Below are 21,630 nucleotides of genomic sequence, written 5' to 3'. Positions count from 1 at the left end.
AAAGTGCGCATGCGCTAACCGATATTGAGCAAACATGTTTCCCGATGTTTCCTGACAGTTTTGCCACCTTTGGAAACATTTAAACGAAACCTGTTTCCTCGTTTAGCCAGGGCCTTAGAAATTCATGTCTGAACCTTGTCGATTTCATCATGGCTCGACTTAATTAAAGGTAACTGGTTCTTTTTATTTGAAGTCAGCTGTGTGCTTCACATACATATGTTGAATTTCTATTTTTTGCTTGTACACACACTGACGTGATATTATTGAATAGATATTCACATGTTCGATGCTGAAGGTCTTTTGCCCATAAAATAAAGAATTTTAATTATTAAGGAGGCTCTGGGTAGTTTTGGTCTGGCACACCTAGCCGCATTGAAACGGCTACAACTTCGTCTTGAATAACTCGATCTGCAAGCGCTTTTCACACAATGTCAGGAAAGGATTAAAGGTTTCAAAAATGATAAATTAGTTTAAAGCGGCCTTTTGATTATAACGTAATGATGACATCATAGAAATCGTTTACCGCTTATTTTCTCGAAAACTAGACCTAAACTTTCAAAGCGACTTGCACCAGTCGATAGTATTCATCAAGGCACCCAACATATTGCAATATGAAAAAAATGTATGAGAGCGTTTTCCAAATATTACGCGGTGAATATTTTCATGGACTTTTACTATTATTTCCAGCGTGTCAACTTTATACCCTCAAAATCGGGACTTTAATTTAGTGGATTCAATATTTTTAGTAGCTAGAATATAGGTACGGATATAGACACTGTCCTTATTGAGTATGAATCAAATTGTGACTTTCTTTCTAACGTTATGGATTTTTTGATATGAAGCTAAATGACCCCATTTGTTGTCAAAAGCGATAGAAAATATCTTTGAAAGCGGCATTCAAAAAATCGTCGAACGATTTTTTCTAAGTGAAGTCACTAAAAGATGTATCTTTTACAAATATTCTCCTTTAATTTCATATGCATTGAAGGGTTTTAAGGCAGTCAAATAAAAATAAGTACGCTCGATACTAACAGCACACGACAAGGAATAACACGGAAGTCAAGCGTGAATAATCAACAAGCAGTCGTGAGCGAAAGTAGTTATGAGCGTACTTATTTTTATTTGACTGCCTTAAAACCCTTCAATGCATATGAAATTAAAGGAGAATATTTGTAAAAGATACATCTTTTAGTGACTTCACTTAGAAAAAATCGTTCGACGATTTTTTGAATGCCGCTTTCAAAGATATTTTCTATCGCTTTTGACAACAAATGGGGTCATTTAGCTTCATATCAAAAAATCCATAACGTTAGAAAGAAAGTCACAATTTGATTCATACTCAATAAGGACAGTGTCTATATCCGTACCTATATTCTAGCTACTAAAAATATTGAATCCACTAAATTAAAGTCCCGATTTTGAGGGTATAAAGTTGACACGCTGGAAATAATAGTAAAAGTCCATGAAAATATTCACCGCGTAATATTTGGAAAACGCTCTCATACATTTTTTTCATATTGCAATATGTTGGGTGCCTTGATGAATACTATCGACTGGTGCAAGTCGCTTTGAAAGTTTAGGTCTAGTTTTCGAGAAAATAAGCGGTAAACGATTTCTATGATGTCATCATTACGTTATAATCAAAAGGCCGCTTTAAACTAATTTATCATTTTTGAAACCTTTAATCCTTTCCTGACATTGTGTGAAAAGCGCTTGCAGATCGAGTTATTCAAGACGAAGTTGTAGCCGTTTCAATGCGGCTAGGTGTGCCAGACCAAAACTACCCTGAGCCTCCTTAAGAGCAACTGTCAGCAAAAATCAGACATAAGGTGGCAACGGTCAAAATAAAGATTTTGTCCATACTTTATAGCTAGATACCCCATCATATGACATTAACCCCTGTGCACTTAGTTTTGCAAAATTCTTTTTTGTTCGGGAGAAATTTGAATTTTTATGCAGATAGGCAAATATGCTAATTTGACGACTCTGAAATTGAGATAAATATGAGGAGCTTTGGTCAAAAAAGTTTAAACTTTGATTGACATAAAGTAGTTTCATGCTACGGTTAGCGACACCTTCAAGGTATCGCAGTCAAAAATTGCATTAGAGCAGTTTGTTTTATTAAGAATACACTATAGTAGTTTCATGTTTCATGTTATTTTTGTTTTATCAAGCATTCGACTGTGTGACTAAAGTAGACTAACGACTCTACGATGAGCCTGAATGAATTCATATGGGAGTGACTGGAGGCCGTGGGTCGTGGGTCTTGGGTATTATGGCGTAGGTCGTGGGTATTATGACCTGGCTCGAGCAAAGCATATGAAATGTGTTTCTCCTTTCTATTTTTATTTAAAATTTCATTTAAAAAACCCTCAACAATAATAACAAATGAAAAACGCATACACAGAATAAGCATACATTCTGGATTCCTCAGTCACGATAGTCTTTTGCAGTTCAAAAGAATTTATTTTTTTTACAGTTTTTTGAATGATATATCTACGCCAGTTATTTGCCTTAGCAACCTTTTGTGTTCATCAGTTAGATGTGGGACTAAATATAATCGTAAAAATATCATACTTTCGTCCCGAATATCGAGAAAACACTTCATACAGTGATTATTGGACCTTTAAAGAGTATTCTTAGGAAGTTTCAGCTGAATCCAAGTTTGATCGATTTTCGTCAGAGTAGCACTTTAAATATGGCTCTAACTTTAAAAACAGATGACTCTTTAAAGGTCCAATAATCACTGTATGAAGTGTTTTCTCGATATTCAGGACGAAAGTATGGTATTTTTACGATTATTTTTTGGAGTCTGTGACGTCATACACTCAACATCAAACATTGCTACATATATTTCTTTGTATATAAATCCTTAATTTATTTTATTCCTATGAAGCCTAAAGGGTGCCTAATGTGCTTATTTCACATTACTTGTGAGTATAATTTATATTTTGGGGTGTTTGGGTATTTCTTTCTCCCTTTACTACTGATATTTTGAACATAAACTACAAAGAAATGTATGGAGCGAAGTTCGATGTTGAGTCTATGACGTCACAAACTCCAAAAAATAATCGTAAAAATATCATACTTTCGTGCTGAATATCGAGAAAACACTTCATACAGTGATTATTGAACCTTTAAAGAGTATTCTTAGGAAGTTTCAGCTGAATCCAAGTTTGAGCGATTTTCGTCAGAGTAGCACTTTAAATATGGTTCTAACTTTAAAAACAGATGACTATCTTTTCAAGACAATAAAATGGAAATAGTATTTCCTGTCTAAGACCAAAATCCCGATAAACCACGTCCTATGCGGCGCGGGAACAATCGTCTCCGTATAGGCTCATATTTAGATGGAAGTAGCCTACCCCCCCTCTCTCCCCGCTACACATAGGTGTGTCCTGATTCAAAAAATACTGTATTTAACGTGACACTCTAACTAAATTTTGTTCAAAACTGGGACTTTCTGATTTTGGTAAGCTAGGGCGCTTTGTCAAGGGTGGCTTTAGGAAATCTTCCCTGATAAATTTTATTATTTTATTATTTTTTGGTGATTACGCAAGCATTATCTTTGGTCATCAGCGGGGCTGAGCTATTTGTATAGGAAATCGCACGATCTCGAGTACAATTTGGAACTTTCAAAACATTACGAGTGTCTATTAATTCCAAATTGTACGAGAAGATCGTGCGATTTTTTGTTTATAGTTCACTCAACAAAATTTCAGTAAAAAATGCGAAGCGACGACGTTCATCTTTGTCTATTTGGCGGCCGATTTCCAGTCCATCGTGCAACTGAAATGCATAAAAAAGATTAGTTCTTACGGCTTTAAAATTTTATTTATGCTTTTTAAGTACGAAATGATAGAAAATAATTGTTTTGACAATGTTTTGTCCGTGTTGTCATAGTGACTTAATTCGGTACTCCTACGGAGTACAATTAACGTTATAATTGTACTCCTCTCGACCAATCAGAGTCGAGTAATTTTGTTGAGTGTACTATAAGATGGGTAATTACCGTGGCTGGCGGCCACGTCGTTGGTTCATCAATCGTGAACGTTAACTGGTGTCTCTAATAGGCCACCTTCATCACGCTGCAAATGTTGTGTGGCCTGTAGCCTAATAGACAGTGATTAGATTCTCCTTCTCATATAACTCGCTTTATACCGTGTTCACATCCATAATCCAAGTCATTTGACAGTCTTTGTCGAGCTCAAGTAATTGCTGCTAACGTTCATCGTAATTTCGTATCTCTAGCCAGCATGTAAAAGACTCAAGTCGGGTTGATGAAATAATTATAATGAATTATGCTAGTCCCGTTTTTCGCTTGTTGCTCGAGTGGACTGGTGCTTGGTTCATTTCGGTCGGTGGTTCCTGTTCAATTTCCCTCTCCTCCAAGCACCTTGGACCGGCAATATTTTGATTGTGGCAGGGTTGCCATGGCTACCGCGATTTTATGCGCCAGGCACCTCTCATCCCATTGAACACGTCCCTAACGCCAAGCTCATCCACTAGTAATGAGTTTAAATGTGGTTAATTATAATTTAGGCAAAATTAGACTCGATCTACGTAGCAGCGAATAGTCTACGATCGCCGCTGTTTCCATTTGTTGTCTGCCCGCTGGTCACCTATATATACGTGAAACACACGCTATCACAATTACACGCTATTCTGGTGATTATGCTAGCATTATCTTTGGTCATGAGCAGGGCTGAGCTATTTATTGCTAATGGGTCAACTCGATGGCACGCTATCCATGTGATCACGCTAGCTTTACCTTCATATGATTCGGCCAACAATCGTTTGCATTGCGATATTCGCAATCGCTAGCCTCTGGCAAAACTTCTTTGTATTTTATCAAAATTTCTTGAAACTTCGGAACATTGTAGTGTTTAACAAATCTCACAACTCTGTCGTTTTACTTTTTTGAACTTCAACATTTTTGGCGGTAAAATGACGTCATCAATTTTAGCGGAAAATCGAAATACTCCTCAATGGAAATTGTAACTAGCGCATTTGAAAGAACTGCACATGATCAATTCAAAGATGCAAAACTTGTTCATTTCTGATATGGGAACCAAAAGATATGATTTTTTGAATATTCATGAAACCGCCATTTTGTTTCTAAAAATAGTAACAAAATGGCGGCTTCATGAATATTCCAAAAATCAAAAAAGTTTTGCCAAAATGAGACATATTTTTTAGTCCTTCTAGCCCAACGTGCAAAGGTATTTTACGACTGGGCTGCCACACACAACCCAGTAAATATCAAACTTTTAAGTTTAACAAGTTTTGACACGGGAAAACGTGTCAAATGTGCTGGGCACTTTGGACACTTTGAATAGAGTAGAAGACTATTTGGGATTTAGTCATTGTAAGACAGAAGAAAGTCCGTGGATTCGGTCTGAATATTTTTTTACGGTCAAATTGAACCAGCATAAACGAGTCTTGGTCGCAAACCCCAAAGCAAGCCTCCGTCTCTCTGAGAACCAGTGTTATGGTGGCTCCATCGGCTCAAAAACACCACACAAAACGTAATTGAACAGAGGATTCTCCATCTACAGAAAAAGTTTGGTCTTCAAAAATTTACCTCAGAATACCCTGGGAGCAGAGTCTCCTTTACCTTCCCCCGAGTGAGAGAAAGGAAAGAAGACTCTTTCCTTTCTCTCACTCGGGGGAAGGTAAAGGAGACTTTGCTCGCAGGGTAACCTCAGAATGGAAATATTACGAAAAACGTATCTCTTTCCCTACGCTTCTTAGTAAATTTGCCCCCCAAACAATATGGCGTCGGAAACCGTGAAAGGAACTATAAATAAACTAATATAAAACTCGTGTGAGTACTCTTTTATGTAAATTATGACGCAGTAAATTCCTCGTCCACCCACTCGTTGAAGGTTTCGGCATGAAAATCCCTTTTTCATAAAAATATTCGACTAGAAATAGATACGTTTAGCTAACCAAAACAAAAATCATTACTTTAGTTAATACAATAACATATAACTCGTGCGGGTACTGTTACTAAAACAATGAACGGCCTGAAACCACCTGAAACGACCTGAAACCACCTGAAACAACCTGAAACGACCTGAAACCAGCCAAAACATTGAATCTCCATCGAGTTTGTCGTCCAGTTTGTGTATTTTATTGACTTTTATCGATCGATCAAGTGTTTGTTTTCCTTGGAAGGGATGTATTTCATGGTAGAATGTCATATAGTCGCTACGTATACTCTCCCATAGAAGTATTCCACACTTATACCTCACCTCTCCCTCGCTACGATTATCTGTTCCTAGCTATGATGAACCGTCCCTCACCTACCTATGATCAACTGTTCCTAGCTATGATCAACTATCCCTAGCTATTTTCATCATTCTCTACTAATGGTTTCCTGTACCTATATATAGATTAACTTCCCCTTATATAGTTTAATGAACTTAAAAACTTGCAGGCAACATGGCTGAATTACGTTAAGCAGGGGCTTATCCAGGATTTGTCATGGGAGGGGGAGGGGGTCACAACATACCAAATTGTCACTATGACATCATATCACATACTGCATCAACGGTCAGATGATTTATCTTTGGCTTTGAAAATGGGGTCACAGGCACCCCTGAGCCCCCTAGATAGGCCAATGTTAAGTTTAGCAAATTTACACGTTAAAGTATGTAAAAAAATGTTCAGTTGATGACAGCTAGGGATAGTTGAAAATTCACCTATTTCTAAACAAGATAGGATAATTAAGATTCGAACAACTTTTTTAACATACTTAACATGTTACTAACATAACAGAACTAAAGAATAAAATTGACTGCCGTACGAATAGCCTATTAAGCCCACTTATATGACAGTGTTTCAATAAGATCCTCTTCGAATAGTTTGGGTAGTGTAATAAAAAAGCTTGGGCTGCATAGATATCGGCTGCAAATCAATTATATATTCTCCCTATATAAATGTAAGACAGACTTTTTGGTAGCTCAGTGTTGTCTCGACGGAATTTGATGCGCAATCAGCGACGGCGGAGCAGTTTTTTGATTGGGGGGGGGGGGGGGGGGCTCAATAGTGACATTGTATGGCAAGGTGGAGGGCTGAGTTTAGTGAAAATGTATTAAAGTTTCACAAAAAGTGCTCCCCCCCCCGTTCCGCCGTCCCTGACCATTCAGCGAGCAACTTTTTAAAGTTATCAATAGTAGCAAAATACGGAGCCCCTAAGGGGCCATAGCAACAATTTTTTTTTGTCAACCAAAGGTCGACTTATATGTCGACTTATTAGTCATTACGTTTAAATAAGTCGACTTTAATTTCATGGGACGACTTATAAGTCGACTTATTTAAATGGAAAGGACTTATATAAATCGACTTATAAGTCGACGGACGAGTTATAAGTCGACTTATAAGTCGTCCCATAAAATATAAGTCGACTTATTTAAACGTAATGACTAATAAGTCGACATATAAGTCGACCTTTGGTTGACAAAAAAAAAATTGTTACTATGGCCCCTTAGGGGCTCCGTAGTTTTTCGATAAGAATTCGTAAAATTAATTATTCTCTTCTTTGAACATAAAACTGCCTTCTAAATTTTACTGAATTTGCATTTTTCAATTTTGTGACCTAGGCGGTGTGCGACACGTTGCACGTGACATTCATTGTCAAATCAGATTCCCTGATTTTTTCCCCCCGTCGAATGTCGCGCAAAAAAAAAGAGATTGAAGCATTTTCCAAATTCCTAATGCTGAAGAAAAAGCCTCTCTATTTCTTCGAAACTAAAAATTAAGAGTTTGTTGCAAGGATATTCATTTATTTATTTATTCATTATTATTATTATTATTATTATTATTATCTATTCATTAATTTTTTTAAAATTATTATATGTAATAGGACTCCATGCTGTCCAATTAAGAAATAATTGGACGAGGAAAATTCCGAGGACTTCAAAAATTGGAGGCCGTAGGCCGAATCCAATTTGGTAGTCAGAGGAATTTTTCGAGTCTAATTATTTCTTGATTGGGGAGCATGAAATCCCATTACCTATTAATTATATAGCTGCCTAATTAATCCCATATCAACAAGACCTGTCCAATTAAGAAAATAATTGGACAGTTACCTATATGGGATTAATGAGAAGCTATATAATTAATTAATTAATTTGTTTTATTTATTTATTCCTAAGCGCGCGCGAATTTGTTTAATTCAATGCGCGCGCACATATGCCATGGTTTGATCGCGTTTTTCTTTGTCAATTGTAACGTTTTTCATTTCCCTGAGGATGGTCGAGTAAGCCGAAAGCTCGGATCATATTATTAAATCTATGGTTGATAAGACAAATTATCATGAATGTAACAACAACCAATAACAAGGAACTATTTGATTCAAGTTTAATTTATTTGCCAAATTTGAGAAAATCCTTGAGGTTGACCGGCCGGCCTATTCTAAATTTGCTCGATTCTTACGGACTATTAATGTTAACAAGGTTTCCCGTTTTGTCTACCTCCAATATCTCCACTTCATTGTTATCCTTAGTTTTCATTTTCTTTCTTTCTTTCTTCTTCCTCTTCTTCTTCGTTAGTGCTAAATTGGAACAGCTTCCGAGGATGTGTGAAACAGTTTCCTGGTTCTCCGAGCAGATTCGACAAGTTAGGTCGTCTATGAGTTCTTGTATTTTGTGCATTCTATACGTTTTTGTGTTTAACAGTTGTTGTCTAATTAGAGTGTCTACTGATAGAACTATATCCGGGACATTCTTCCACTGCTTGAATACGTCATAGGTGGAACGTGATATTTCAGGGTCACTCCACTGTTGACTTACGAATCTTCCCACCCAGGGCTGGTGCTGTACTTAATATTATTATTATTGTTATTATTATTGTTATTATTATTGTTATTGTTATTGTTATTGTTATTGTTATTGTTATTGTTATTGTTATTGTTATTGTTATTGTTATTGTTATTGTTATTGTTATTGTTATTGTTATTGTTATTGTTATTGTTATTGTTATTGTTATTGTTATTGTTATTGTTATTATTGGCTTATCTTTGCAGATTTTGTCGAAGTATATATCGCTTTGGAATTTTACACTGCCTTCTTTTCCTTGCGTGCACCATCTTGAAAATGTGTCACGTTTGCGTTTCATGTCACGAATCAAATTACACTGCGAATGTCAAGAAGCAATTTAGAGGATTGGGACCAAAACATGCTAAATGTTCAAATGAGTATGCAATGACTTTGATATGGTGGATGTACTACGGTAACGAGCGGACAAAAGAGGAATGTACAACCGGAACAAGCGGAACCAAACGTTCCACTTGCCGAAGTTTAAGGGTGCATATCATTTAGAGCTAGGGAAAAAAAGGGATTTCTTTGTTTAGCTTTTCGAAGAGAGGCAGTTAAATGTCGACAACTGGATCTGCCTGTACGGGTGAAAAGGAGAATTCCTGTAGGAATCTCTTCCTTCAGCTCGCGAATTTTCAAGTGGGATTCCTGTGTTTAGCTAAGGAACTGGTCATAAAGTCCAGGTTATCTGACGAAAATCAATTAGCCAATAGTCACCATTCTCGTTTTTACGCTAGATGCTCTCCAAATATGTCAATTTATGGGTTTTATAGTGAAAAACGGTAGCAACCGGAAGCTGTAATCAAGAACCTTTATTCACCGTTAAAAGCACTTTCATATAACAAAACGTACTTATAACTCGAAGTTTACTAGATAATCTATGCTATTAAATCCATCAAAGACATTGGATGACTATGATTCTTGAACTATTAGCGAAAAATGCAGGTATGTGCGCCTCTACGAACGTCCAAAAATTGCACATGTCAACTATTCCCATCAAAATATTTCAAAATCTATCCAATAATCTTTCCTTCATATTTTGATATATAATGGCGAGCATTGCATTTATCAAAATTCTGAAATAAAAAATAGGGGTCACCATTCTCATTTTTGATTCATTTTGAAAAAACATCTCAAAATAGTCGAAAACTGACACTTTTTAACGACAGCCCTCTATAGATATATTATAAACATTATGAACATTACAGGCGTGCGCTTAGTAAAATAAATAAAGATTAAAAAATAATCCTGGTCTTATTATTAGGCGTTATTTTCCATTGTTGTATACACAAGGGTCCCATATGTAAAGGTCCTTTTTCCAAATAAAGTTATAGATTTACTTACCTATGTCCTTCCATAAATTCATTTCAGCACATTTTCCTCATTCATTCACCGATAAAGAGATGCAAAAATAATTATTTTTTAAATGTCCTCAATCGATAGGCTTCAATTCTCAGGAGATTAGAATGATTCTGTTGTTTTTTTTTTTGTCATCGAGCTGCTCTGACTACGATTGGGCGTCCTGTGGTATAATTTGAATGACCTGGCAGTTGGGGAGAGCAATGAATCGCAACTAAAACTATAAATAAAACGAAAGTAGATTATTTTGAATATATTACATCAAGCCAGTTGTGAAAGAAACCACCACAATCGGGGTTGAAAACAGATACTCGCAAGTGAATAAAGGCAGTTCTCATCATGGACGATACGAATGGGGTTGTAGACTCTAGTGAAGATGAAAGTAGCGACAGTGACTGTGAAGTATGGAGGATTTACCGAGGAAAAGAACCTTTAAGTGCCTTTCTCGAGATAAATCGACCTTCAATAGTGAGTATTAAAGACGCCTCGTGGATTTCTGTGTGGTCACATAAGCAAGACGACGAAGAGCAAGACGACGAAGAGCAAGACGACGAAGAGCAAGACGACGAAGAGCAAGACGAGGAAGAAAAGGACGACGAAGAACATAGGTCGGTACGAGCAAATGATGGAAAACAACAACCAGACGAAGCAGAAAAACAAACAGATGAAGAACGAGAAGAAAAAGTACAAAACCTTGTACAAGAAGGTGGCGAAGAAGACAAAGGGCAAATAGTTGAACTAGAAAAACAGAACAAACAACAAGAACGACAAGAACACGAACCGCGAGACATAGATACAGAACAATCCAAGAGTAAAAAGCAAGAAGGTGAACTAAAAGATACCACAGAACTCCCTCGTTGGTTATTGTATATGATCATGAGGAAAGAATGGAGAGATCTGCTTAAAAATAAACACGATAAAATGGTGACAAGCGAAACGCTCAAAGAGCTGGCATTAAAATATAACTACACTTCAGGAAAATGGATGATATTTGCGAGCAGGTTAGCTGGTGACCCGAATTTATTGTCTCATAATATTTAATTGCCCTATTTCACTACGACGCGACGTCACATCAAAACAATCTATTGTTTAAACGCAAAGGATCAAATTCACCGAAAATCGTTTTAAGCCGTATCAATCCACGAAGAGAAGTAGAATAGCCAGCAAACGCTCAGAATATTGTTTAGTACATATTAACACATATCATATCTGAAAACCAGGCCATTTTAGATTAAACTGTTTCGCTAGGAGCAAATTTGGTTGAATTTTCTATTGGATTTGGCGATTCTATCCCCCACATAAACAAGCTGTGACGTCATAGTGAATTAGGACAATTAAACACGTACATTATTGTTTTCCCGGAGCCTCGACTCAAAATGTTTTGTGCTTGATCCCTCAACCAGAACATTGAAAGTTTTAACTTTCGATATTCTTAGGCTCAGGTCAAACGTCGAACTCCCCATGAGCCGAACCTAATTACATCAAAGAAGACCGCCTTATCCATTGTTTCAATTAGGTTCGGCTCATGTGAAGTTCGACGTTTGACCTGAGCCCTACTGTCTTTCTACTCTAACCACGATCACTCGAGTTCATTTTATTTTTTATTTGTGTAAATATACTTTTATTTTTTCTTCCTCTTTAATCATTTCATCTCCTTGACTAGCTTTTATAGACTTTAAAGTGCCTATCACCCTTCTGACAATATTCACAGTATTGATTCTACATGGGGTAAGATGCTGAATAACCCGAAAAAGCTTCATAGTTTGAGTGCAGCTTCTTGAAGTTATAAAGGTTTTTCCATGCCATATGCTAATGCTGTGACGTATGAGGAGGCATTTATGGTTATTTGTTGTTCCTTGTAATTTGAATTACCGGCTTTTATGTGAAAACTAACTTGCCATAATTTTTATAAGAGCAATGGGGAAAACAATGACGGATTTCAAACTTAATTTATCTGTGCCAGTAATGTGTTGTATATAAAATGATTACTCCTCATACGTCACAGCATTTGCATATGACATGAAAAAACCTTTATAACTTCAAGAAGCCGCACTCAAACTATAATTTTTTTCCGTGTTATTCAAAATCTTACACCATGTAGAATCAATACTATGAATATTGTCAGAAGGGTGATAGGCACTTTAAATACGAGAAACTCCAATTCTATTGTTTTGGATTGGTAATCTGATTGGTTGACAAACTCGAGTGTTCAGGGTTAAATAGAACGACAATAAGGCCCCGTCCACACTATGCCGGATAAATTTGAATCCGAATTTTTATTTATTCGGTTCCATTTCGAAAATTCGTTTTCGGTGAAGAATTGTTCCGGATTCGCCCGGACTAGTGTGGATGGTAGGCCTAACCGAATAAATAAAAATTCGGATTCGAATTTATCCGGCATACTGTGGACGGGGCCTAATAGAAGCAGTTTAACCAACCGACCCTTTTTAAATTTATTTATATTTGTTTTTTCTAGCAAGCATATAGATGATATTTGGTTCACTATCGCGAAGGCAGTTGTAGCAGGTAAACTTGGAATGACAACAAAAGTGAGTACGAAAAACCCCCCCAAAAAATCCCACGTAATTTGTGTTTATACTGAAAACTTCACAAACAAAGATGACGTCAGAAGAGTAGAGAAAGGCCTGAGAGATTTGGGATTCTATGGAAAGATGTCGTACAAGGCTGACATATATACAATATTAGGAATTTATGTGAACAATGATTTTGGTATTGCTCCAACTATTTTTAAGAGCGAAGCCGTTAAAGTAACTCGTGATATGAGATATGGAACGCGAGAAGAGACTGGGAATACCAAAGGACGCGAAGTCCATCACGTAGATTGTAAGAGCTATGATGGTAAAGAATCTCTTGATTTGTTCTTGGAAGGAAACAAGCCTTCGCAGATAAATGGTAGAGATGCTCTGTGGATATCTGTGAGTAATACACACCAAGATAGCCCCTTTTGTCGTGATATGCTTGTAAAAATCGAGGATGAATGGAAAGAACTACAAAAGAAGAGGGGAATAAAATTGTTTGGAGCACAACTCCTCAGAGACCTTGCATACAAGTATGGGTACATGTCTGGAAAATGGATGATATTTACAAGCAGGTTTGTTACAGTCAAACTAAGAAAACCGTGAACATCTAAAATATGTCTGTTAAGCATCGTGTTCTGACCAATCACATGCGAGAATGAATGAATTTCTAATTAACTGCCGCATGTTATTGGTCAGAACTTGTTTAACATTCCACACATATTTTAGGTACAAAATACAAATCCATACATAATGTACGACTGCTTTAAGATACTTTTTCGAGTCATGGCATTGTTATTTGTCTTGAATTAATATTTTAAATGTCACGCTAGACCGTGCAAACGCCCCATTACGTGGTAATGAGGGGTGGGGTTCGTTAGTAAACTGTCGTCGTAATAGTGTGGCCTAATAATAGCGCGCACCAACCCAATCTTCTTTGGTTTTCTGTATCTAGACTAAGGCTGCGTTAACACGGTACCCAACGAATTTAAAAAAAAATTCAAACCTTTCAAAATGTTGTGCGTTAGGCATTCCGTGCTATCCGTACAAAAACTTCATATGCCTAGCCGTGCAAATTTGGGACCTGCAAAATTGAGGTCGAACTTTTAACTAGCACGAATGTGAATCGGACGGTACCGTGTCAACACCGACACTAGAGAAAAACGTTTGCGCATGCGTGCATTTCAGCACGTTTTCTAAGAATTTTGAAGAAATTGAGTGAGAAATTTTTTTGTTTTTTCAAAGTATACAAAAAAGTTCGAGAGTATACTTTTGTCAAACCAAGATACTGTATTAACAAACACAATATGAAAGAATTAGCCTTAAGTTTCAAGCATGGACACTGAGTTTTGGCATTTTGTGAAGTCCAATTTCTCAGGCATGTTTGAAAGTCAAATTTACAAATATTTTGACTAATTTGCATACGGATTCAGAGCATGCGCAGACGTTTTTCACTCGTGTCGTCAACACCTTGTTCGTATAACTTTTCGTACGGTAAACTGTAGGGAGTGTGCTTTGCGCATGATCAGATGAAAAACCACCAATAGCGTATTGATTCGCTTTCGTGTAAACATAACGTACTTTGAATAAAATGAAAGTAAGGGTTCCGTGTACTGAAATGGTATTTATTGGTCAAATATTTGTAAGTTTAAAAATTCGTTTGCTGCCATGTAAACCTAATAACATCAAAGACGACCGCCTTGCTATTCATTGCTTCAATTTGGTTCGGCTCATGTGAAGTTCGACGTTTGACCTGAGGCTAAGAAGTATATTTGCTTTCACCGATCCCTGAATATTTTTATTTCAGATATGAAGTAGATGATCTTTGGTTTTCTGTTGCCAAAGCTGTTATTGCAGGCAGCCTTGGAAACGAAGCAAAAGTCAGCACGAAAAAGCCAAACGAAGAACATGTGATCTTTGTCTACACTAAAGACTTCACAGATGAACCCGATGTCAGAAGAGTGGAGAGAAGCCTGAGAAACGCGGGTATTCGAACATGGATGTCTTACAAGCCTGATATCTACACAAGTCTGGGGATCTCAGCTAAAAATGCCCTTGGTATTTCTCCAACTATCTTTACTAGTAAGACTGTTCATTACCGATCACAACACCGATACTAGTGTGTTTTTCAGTTTACGTCATGCTAAAAAGGACGACGTATGACTATGAGAACTCATGGTCATTCGTCGTGCTTTTTTATTGGTTAAATAGAGATGACGCACTTTGGTTACACACTCTTGCGCCTTACTTTGTTACAAGGGCCTACTTGCTCAAAGGTGGCATGACCAAGTTATAAAAATAATTTTAAATGGATGTGTCTTGGAAGAAAAACATTGCTTCTTTTCTTGTAAGCAGACCCTGAGTTGATTTAGCGGAGAAGTAAGTGCTGCAATAGAATCACCTTCAAAAATTACCATTTGAATTATATTCTAATGTATTAATTTAATAGCCTTAACCCTTGGCCAAGTATTATATAACGAGTTTTCCCATTTCAATCTGTTTGATAAAATAATTTTCTTTGTCCTTTAATATCTAGAAAGAACTAATATTCGATATTAAAAAGATATTTTGGTAATAATCACTGGAACCTGATTTGTTTCTATAACAACCATGAAGATTCAAAACTTTTACCACAGCGATCCCAGATGCTGTTTCTTGCAAATAATAGATGACTATCTTTGAAAGCTTGCTATTAATTTCTGTGTAATAAAATTTGTCTCTGGTTATTGGTGATGTAGGGATGACGTAGCCTTAACGAAGGCAATGGCAGCCAATTCCTATGACAAAATATTAAAGCCATTATTAATTAAGGAATGGGAAGAAAGCCAGTGAACTGAGAGGCTGTAAGCACGGCAGAAGGGCAAGAATCACACGAGATTGAGCCGAAAAAATAGAAAAACAACAGCATGTTCGTTGCTCTTACTTATAACAGTATTTTTTAAAAAATCATATCTGGTAGAGTACAAACACTGTAAGTGTGTAACATGAACACCACTAAATACTGCTAAACTATGTTAATCCTATTGTTTAATTAGCACTATTTACTACTAAATAAGTGTTGCACACTTTTAATGTTTGTACTCTACTTTACCACTTATCGTAAGAGAAGTGCAGCAATGCATCGCGCATCTGCTTACATATAGCAAAGGGAGAAAGGGCAATGTTCTGCGATATTGCTTTCTTTGGCTTATACAGCTGTACCGACATTGAACTACTAGGGATGATTTCATAGATGGTCCGTACATACCTTGCAGAATTCCTCCAGGACGATGCATGCTTCCAAAAGATTATTGTGCGCCATACTAAACCAAACGAACAGAAGATTATAAGAGGCTGATACATTTTAATAACCTCAAAACTAGCCCCAGTTTTGAAAAGATGATTGTAAAATAACTGAGTTGATAACGCGCGTGTTTAGTCGAAATGCCTTAGATCGGGTGGTATCTAGAACCTTCACGTCATTTTATTTTCGGGGCGCACGCTCTGAGTTTGAAATTGTTATTTGTAAAGCCCCGTTTACACTAGCGATTTGTGCGGCGATTTTTGCTGCGATTTTTTTTTTTTTGCGATATTGTCCATAATAAATAATGGTAAAGAATTTACTTGTAAAGTTTTTTTCAGGATACCAAGATTTTCCTAGACGAATGTCTCTTTTAAAGGATGAGACAAAAGATTTCATATTTCCGAAAATTGCCATAAGAATCGCAGCAAAAATTGCCGCAAAAATCGCCAGTGTAAACGGGACTTAAAAGAGATAAAACAGTTTACCGTTTTGAATGCTTTGGTCTAAACAGACGAGATGCCGAGAGAGAAGCGTAGGGAATCACTCTGGGTTATACAGTCAATGTCCTTAACGTTGTCCACCGAAAAAAGACATTTACACATTTAGACATTTAGGCATTTAGGCATTTAGACATTTCCACATTTCCACATTTAGACTAAAAGAAATATCACGTGTTTCATTGTGTATTCTTTGCCTCGTGTGCGTCAGCCTGAACTTTAAATGTAAAATTCAACTCGTGAATCGAAAATCCAGAATGCCCTGACCATTTAGTGAGGATTTAAGATGGAGAATGGTATTTCAGCGTTTGTTTTATGTCAGAACGTTCGAGGAAACACGTGATGTTTCTTTTAGTCTAAATATCTAAATGTGTAAATGTGTAAATGTGTAAATGTGTAAATGTGTAAATGTGTAAATGTGTAAATGTCTTTTTTCGGTGGACAACGTTAATGACATTGACTGTATTTCTAAATGAAACCCTTGGTGTTCCAATTCCTTTTCCAACAGACATACGTACCTATTGGTTTCTGGCGCTGTCGTATCCACGCCCATTAACTGTTTTCGTATCATTACCACGCTCTTTTGGAAGTTAGGTATTCTATCTATTCTACCATTCAGGTCTTTAACAACCTGTCAATTACAAAGAGTATTTCTATAGTTATAAGGGTATTTTTATGGGCCTCTGAACATTTTTTAGCTCCAGTGTTTATTTACCCAGTGACCTTAAAACGCCTTAGACAATATCCAAGTCTATATATTATATAGACATTAGTGTTTTACTGGGAAGTACGCCACTCGTATTTTTTATGCGAACTACATCCGGGACCTCATTGACACATTCAGTTTTCCATATTCTCACACGTCAATATATCGATGAAGTCACCCTGAAGTTTTCAACAAGCCTTTGTTTGTGAAGTAATATTTCTCAAACTCATTAATAATTCGGGAGGTTATTTGTTTAGGAATGAAATAATTAAGGGACAGATTTTCCCTGAACTGAATTAATCCAGCCTAAGGACTTGAACAAAATTAATTCTGTCCTTTGACAGGACTTTACCAGGTTTCAAGTAACATCATGTGACCCAAAAAATAGCCCACTGATTGGCTGGTTTCCTCATGAATTATTAATGAGTATGAGAATGTGTGTATAAATATTATCAAACCATGAATAATTCATGAGGAAAACACAACAGAAATCACGACCGTGAAGAGTGTTGTGAATCTGATACAAAACTGTGTTCATTTGCATAAACTTTAAGTTGGATTTTCTTGGCCAGATTCACTTTAATTTTGAAAATTTTAGTGAAACACAAAGGAACTAACCTAGACGTTTGATAAGTCATATACAGTATTCGTGTCTGTGTTGTATCAGATATACAATCACTCGACTACGCCTCGTGGTTGTATATCTGATGCAACACGGCCACTCATACTGTATATATTGCATAAAAAGAAAATTATACGTTGGCGTGGAGATATGAAGTTTATCTTTCATGTTGAAAAATATATGAAGTTTATCTTCTCACGTTTAAAAATATTTCACCACTCGAAGGTAAACTTCATATTTTCGCGCCACCATGTAATATCTTCTATATACTAATCGCTTACATGTTGTAGTGTAGTGTATAGCGATCTGCATCCCTTTGCTAACTGTAGATCCGGGTTTAGTAGATACTCGTGTAGATGAGGGTGATTGAACTGAGCCAATAACGCTGTAACACAAGTAACTTGCAGGTTCATTTCGTAAGTCTGAAAAAGAAAAATAGCAAGGCTTTATGTGAGTATTCTATTTTTTTACAAAAACTTACAAATTTCTCGCGCGCTGATTGGTTATTTTTTTATCATCAATGAGATTACAGACAGATAAAGCTGACGTCAACGAGCGCGCGCTCTTTTCGTTGGTTGTTTTGATCATTAAAAATGAGAAGTTGTTATCGTTTTTGTTATTGTAAAAAACAAATAAACCGGTTTTTTATGTGTCTGTCCTCTTATTGACGATACGTTTCGTCATCACATTGTCAAAGTAGTGTGGATCCATGAGGCGTAGCCGAGCGGATCCGCATACTACTTTGACAATGTGATGACGCAATCTATCGTCAATAAGAGGACAAACACGTGAAAGTCTGATGTGTATTCGTTAAATATCTATCTGAACTGCTTGCTCTCGAACCATGATTCTGTTCCGCATGGAGCCGTGTAAATGCTATAGCAACAGACCTTAATTTTTGGTTTCATTTCCAAGGGAGTAAAATAGCAAAAGCCATGGAAAAATCTTTTGTCACATTCTTCGAACATGGTGGCTATGATGTCATGTGAAAACGAAGAAAAAAGCAAAATGAGGGGGGGGGAGGGGGTGGGGGGCAAGACTCGCTAAGGTATGGACAAATACGTAAACAAGTCTTAACATATAGGATTACCTATACGACATGGCTATGTTTTACTTACTTGATCGAGCAATCTTTGAAGTTTTTTAAACAACATATTCAAAAAAGCTCCTTCATAAAAAGATTCTCTTGCGTCTTCTCCTAAAAGACAAAAGTACACCTTATATTAGGAATTATACAATGTTTGAGATTTAACGCGCGCGTTGATTGGTTGGTTACCGTGTTTATATCAGAGGACAGAGAGACACTCGCGCAAAATCATTCAAAAATATTTTATAAAAGCATTATAAAACGGCTGCTTATGTAAACACTCTGGGAGATCTAGAGCACTCGAGAAGCAAGAGAAACACTTGGCTATGCCTTATGTTCCTAAGCTTGCTTCTCTCTTGCTCTACATCTCCCAGCGTGTTTATATTACAGTACAGAGACACGCGCGCGCGTTTTATATTCCTTAAACTAATAACAAGTGCAAAATGTACACAAAAAACACCCGGCAATTCCATGAAAACAAAGACAAAACGAAGATTCATGGGTTGAGTATACACCTATTTCAAAAAACGTTGTCCTCGCCAACGGCGATAGGCGATAGGTCATTTAGATATGGAAATGGTTTCGTTGAATACAAAGAACATTGAATCAGTCTTAACACTAAGGTCCATGTTCTTGACGAGAATAAGAAGCAGAAACACAAGTCATTCCAGCTATTGTTGGATCTTGGAAAGACCTATCGACTATCGCTTTGCGCCTATTGCCAATCGCCTCTGGCGATGACAACGTTTTTTGAAATAGGTGTATACAGAAAGTGCATCAAAACAATGCGAAGGCAACACCAAAGCGCTTTCTTTTTTAAAACCAATAGACTATTTTGCATATAAGCAGTCCACGTGCAATAGGAGCCTTAATAGAACCTTACCATCTGTTGGAGCAGCAGACGACGGCCATCGAAACTGACAGCACTGGAAAGCACGGTCTCGAAACTGTTTACAAAAGACGTGAACACATAATAAATTAGCTATTATGATCCAAAGGTTGCATTCAATAAGCCTGAAGCGAGATGACGTTTTACCCCCGTCTCTAGACCATAATCCTTTTCACATTGCTTTTGTTCTTTAATTATGACTATTGTTCCTGTATTCTCTAAGGAATCAAAAATTTTAATATGAAAGAATTTCAAAAACTATTACGGTATAGAGTTGGGGGTAAAACGTCATATCGCTTCAGTCTTATACGGTACATCGGGGTTAAAAATGAGTCATACCTGTTTGTGTGCATCACCTAGATACATATCGTAGCCTGTGTCTCCCGCTAACGCTGAAGACTTCACTTGTTCGGGAACAAGAGATAAGAAGCTAGTGACAGAAGCAACGAAACCAGCTGTTATTAATAAATACCCCAAGACAGCCAACGGACAGCACGAATAGGAATTTTGAGTAATATTGGTTTCCACTTTGAATACTGGACCAATCTGCCGTTTCTCACGCTCCTCTTCTAAATTTCCGCGGATACCAAAGCCCCAAACCTTTTTCTTTTGATAAAATGCCAGAGAGTGACTATTTTCCTCGAGAGAAAAAATTTTGTTGAAATTGTAAAAAAAAGTGCCATGACAATTTAACCTTCTCACGGTAGCGTGATATTAGAAGATATTTGATTGATTGGAAAAGGGAGTTTACGATTTAATCATATCCTTTTTGTAATCACTAACAAATCCTGCAATCTGATTGGTTCAAAGGAGTGCGATTAATTCCCAAATCGCATCCTTTGGAGCTCTTAATCGCATCCTTAAAATATGTTTTTTAAACAATAAAACAAAACAAAATAAAACAAAAAAATCAACAAAAAAAATTTTTTTTAGATGTTTTTTTTGTTCGCATTTAGTTTTTCTACTACATTGAATTGATTATTCTGCACTCTTTATTGTGTCTTTTTCTTGTGTATGATTACAAAAAGGATATGATTAAGTGGTAATTGAACTTCGTGTCGTGCAATTTTGGTCTGAAATCTTTATAAAATTTTGTAATCGCGCGTTTGATTTCAGACCTTATAGTACACTCAACAAAATTACTCGACTCTGATTGGTCGAGAGGAGTACAATTATAGCGTTAATTGTACTCCGTAGGAGTACCGAATTAAGTCGCTATGGCAACACGGCCAAAACAATGTCAAAACAATTATTTTCTATCATTTTGTACTTAAAAAACATATAAATAAAATTTCAAAACCGTAAGAACTAATCTTTTTTATGCATTTCAGTTGCGCGATGGACTGAAAATCGGCCGCCAAATAGACAAAGATGAACGGCGTCGCTTCGCATTTTTTACTGAACTTTTGTTGAGTGAACTATAAACAAAAAATCGCACGATCTTCTCGTACAATTTGGAATTAATAGACACTCGTAATGTTTTGAAAGTTCTTTAATTGCACTCGCCTTTTTCTTATACAAATTGCACTCCACTCAGTTCAATTGCCATCATAAATTTGTCACATTGATAATGGTAATGTCGCAAAGTTTCGTAGCGATTGCCCACAAACTGAAATATAAATTTTTGCATCCAAGTATTTTTACAAAGAAATGTATGCCCAATGAGCCTCGTTTTCATGTATTTCACATACATTTCTTTACAAACATTCATATATTTGTTTATGAGCAATCTCTACAAAACATTACAATTTTTTACTATTATCAATGTGACAGATTTAATCGTGAGCTCCTGTTTCCAATTCATCAAATATATTATGTCACGCTACCG

The 21,630-nt window shown here is 36.6% G+C and overlaps 2 protein-coding genes across 6 annotated transcripts in view; one reads left to right on the top strand and one right to left on the bottom strand.

The window, feature by feature from the left end:
- Positions 1–10,370: 10,370 nt before the first annotated feature.
- LOC116303216 (uncharacterized) lies at positions 10,371–18,433 on the top strand. 2 transcript variants are annotated; one of them, XM_031712718.2, is made up of 4 exons: positions 10,371–11,182; positions 12,658–12,730; positions 12,935–13,293; positions 14,526–18,433. In XM_031712718.2, the coding sequence occupies exons 1-4, from the start codon at positions 10,521–10,523 to the stop codon at positions 14,836–14,838; spliced, it is 1,407 nt and encodes a 468-aa protein (XP_031568578.1). In that variant the 5' UTR covers positions 10,371–10,520; the 3' UTR covers positions 14,839–18,433. The 2 variants fall into 2 exon arrangements, with proteins under 2 accessions (XP_031568578.1, XP_031568577.1); XM_031712717.2 differs by having other exon boundaries at positions 12,658–13,293.
- LOC116303215 (FHF complex subunit HOOK interacting protein 2A) overlaps positions 14,323–21,630 on the bottom strand; it is a 24,440-nt gene continuing 17,132 nt past the window's right edge. For all 4 annotated transcript variants that reach the window (XM_031712713.2, XM_031712714.2, XM_031712715.2 and 1 more), the window contains 7 exons: positions 20,142–20,232; positions 19,797–19,860; positions 18,945–19,024; positions 18,108–18,248; positions 17,017–17,129; positions 15,966–16,020; positions 14,323–15,495 (listed from right to left, as the gene is read on the bottom strand). In XM_031712713.2, the coding sequence (XP_031568573.1) occupies positions 15,442–15,495; positions 15,966–16,020; positions 17,017–17,129; positions 18,108–18,248; positions 18,945–19,024; positions 19,797–19,860; positions 20,142–20,232 (598 nt within the window). In that variant the 3' untranslated portion in view covers positions 14,323–15,441. The remainder of the gene's footprint in view (positions 15,496–15,965; positions 16,021–17,016; positions 17,130–18,107; positions 18,249–18,944; positions 19,025–19,796; positions 19,861–20,141; positions 20,233–21,630) is intronic.

This window comes from Actinia tenebrosa, unplaced genomic scaffold (assembly GCF_029948245.1).
Source record: "Actinia tenebrosa isolate PJP-AT-01 unplaced genomic scaffold, QUT_ActTen_1.0 PGA_scaffold12__29_contigs__length_12842862, whole genome shotgun sequence".
In the NCBI taxonomy this organism is placed as follows: Eukaryota; Metazoa; Cnidaria; class Anthozoa; order Actiniaria; family Actiniidae; genus Actinia; species Actinia tenebrosa.
This window is presented reverse-complemented; position numbering and strand designations above follow the sequence as displayed.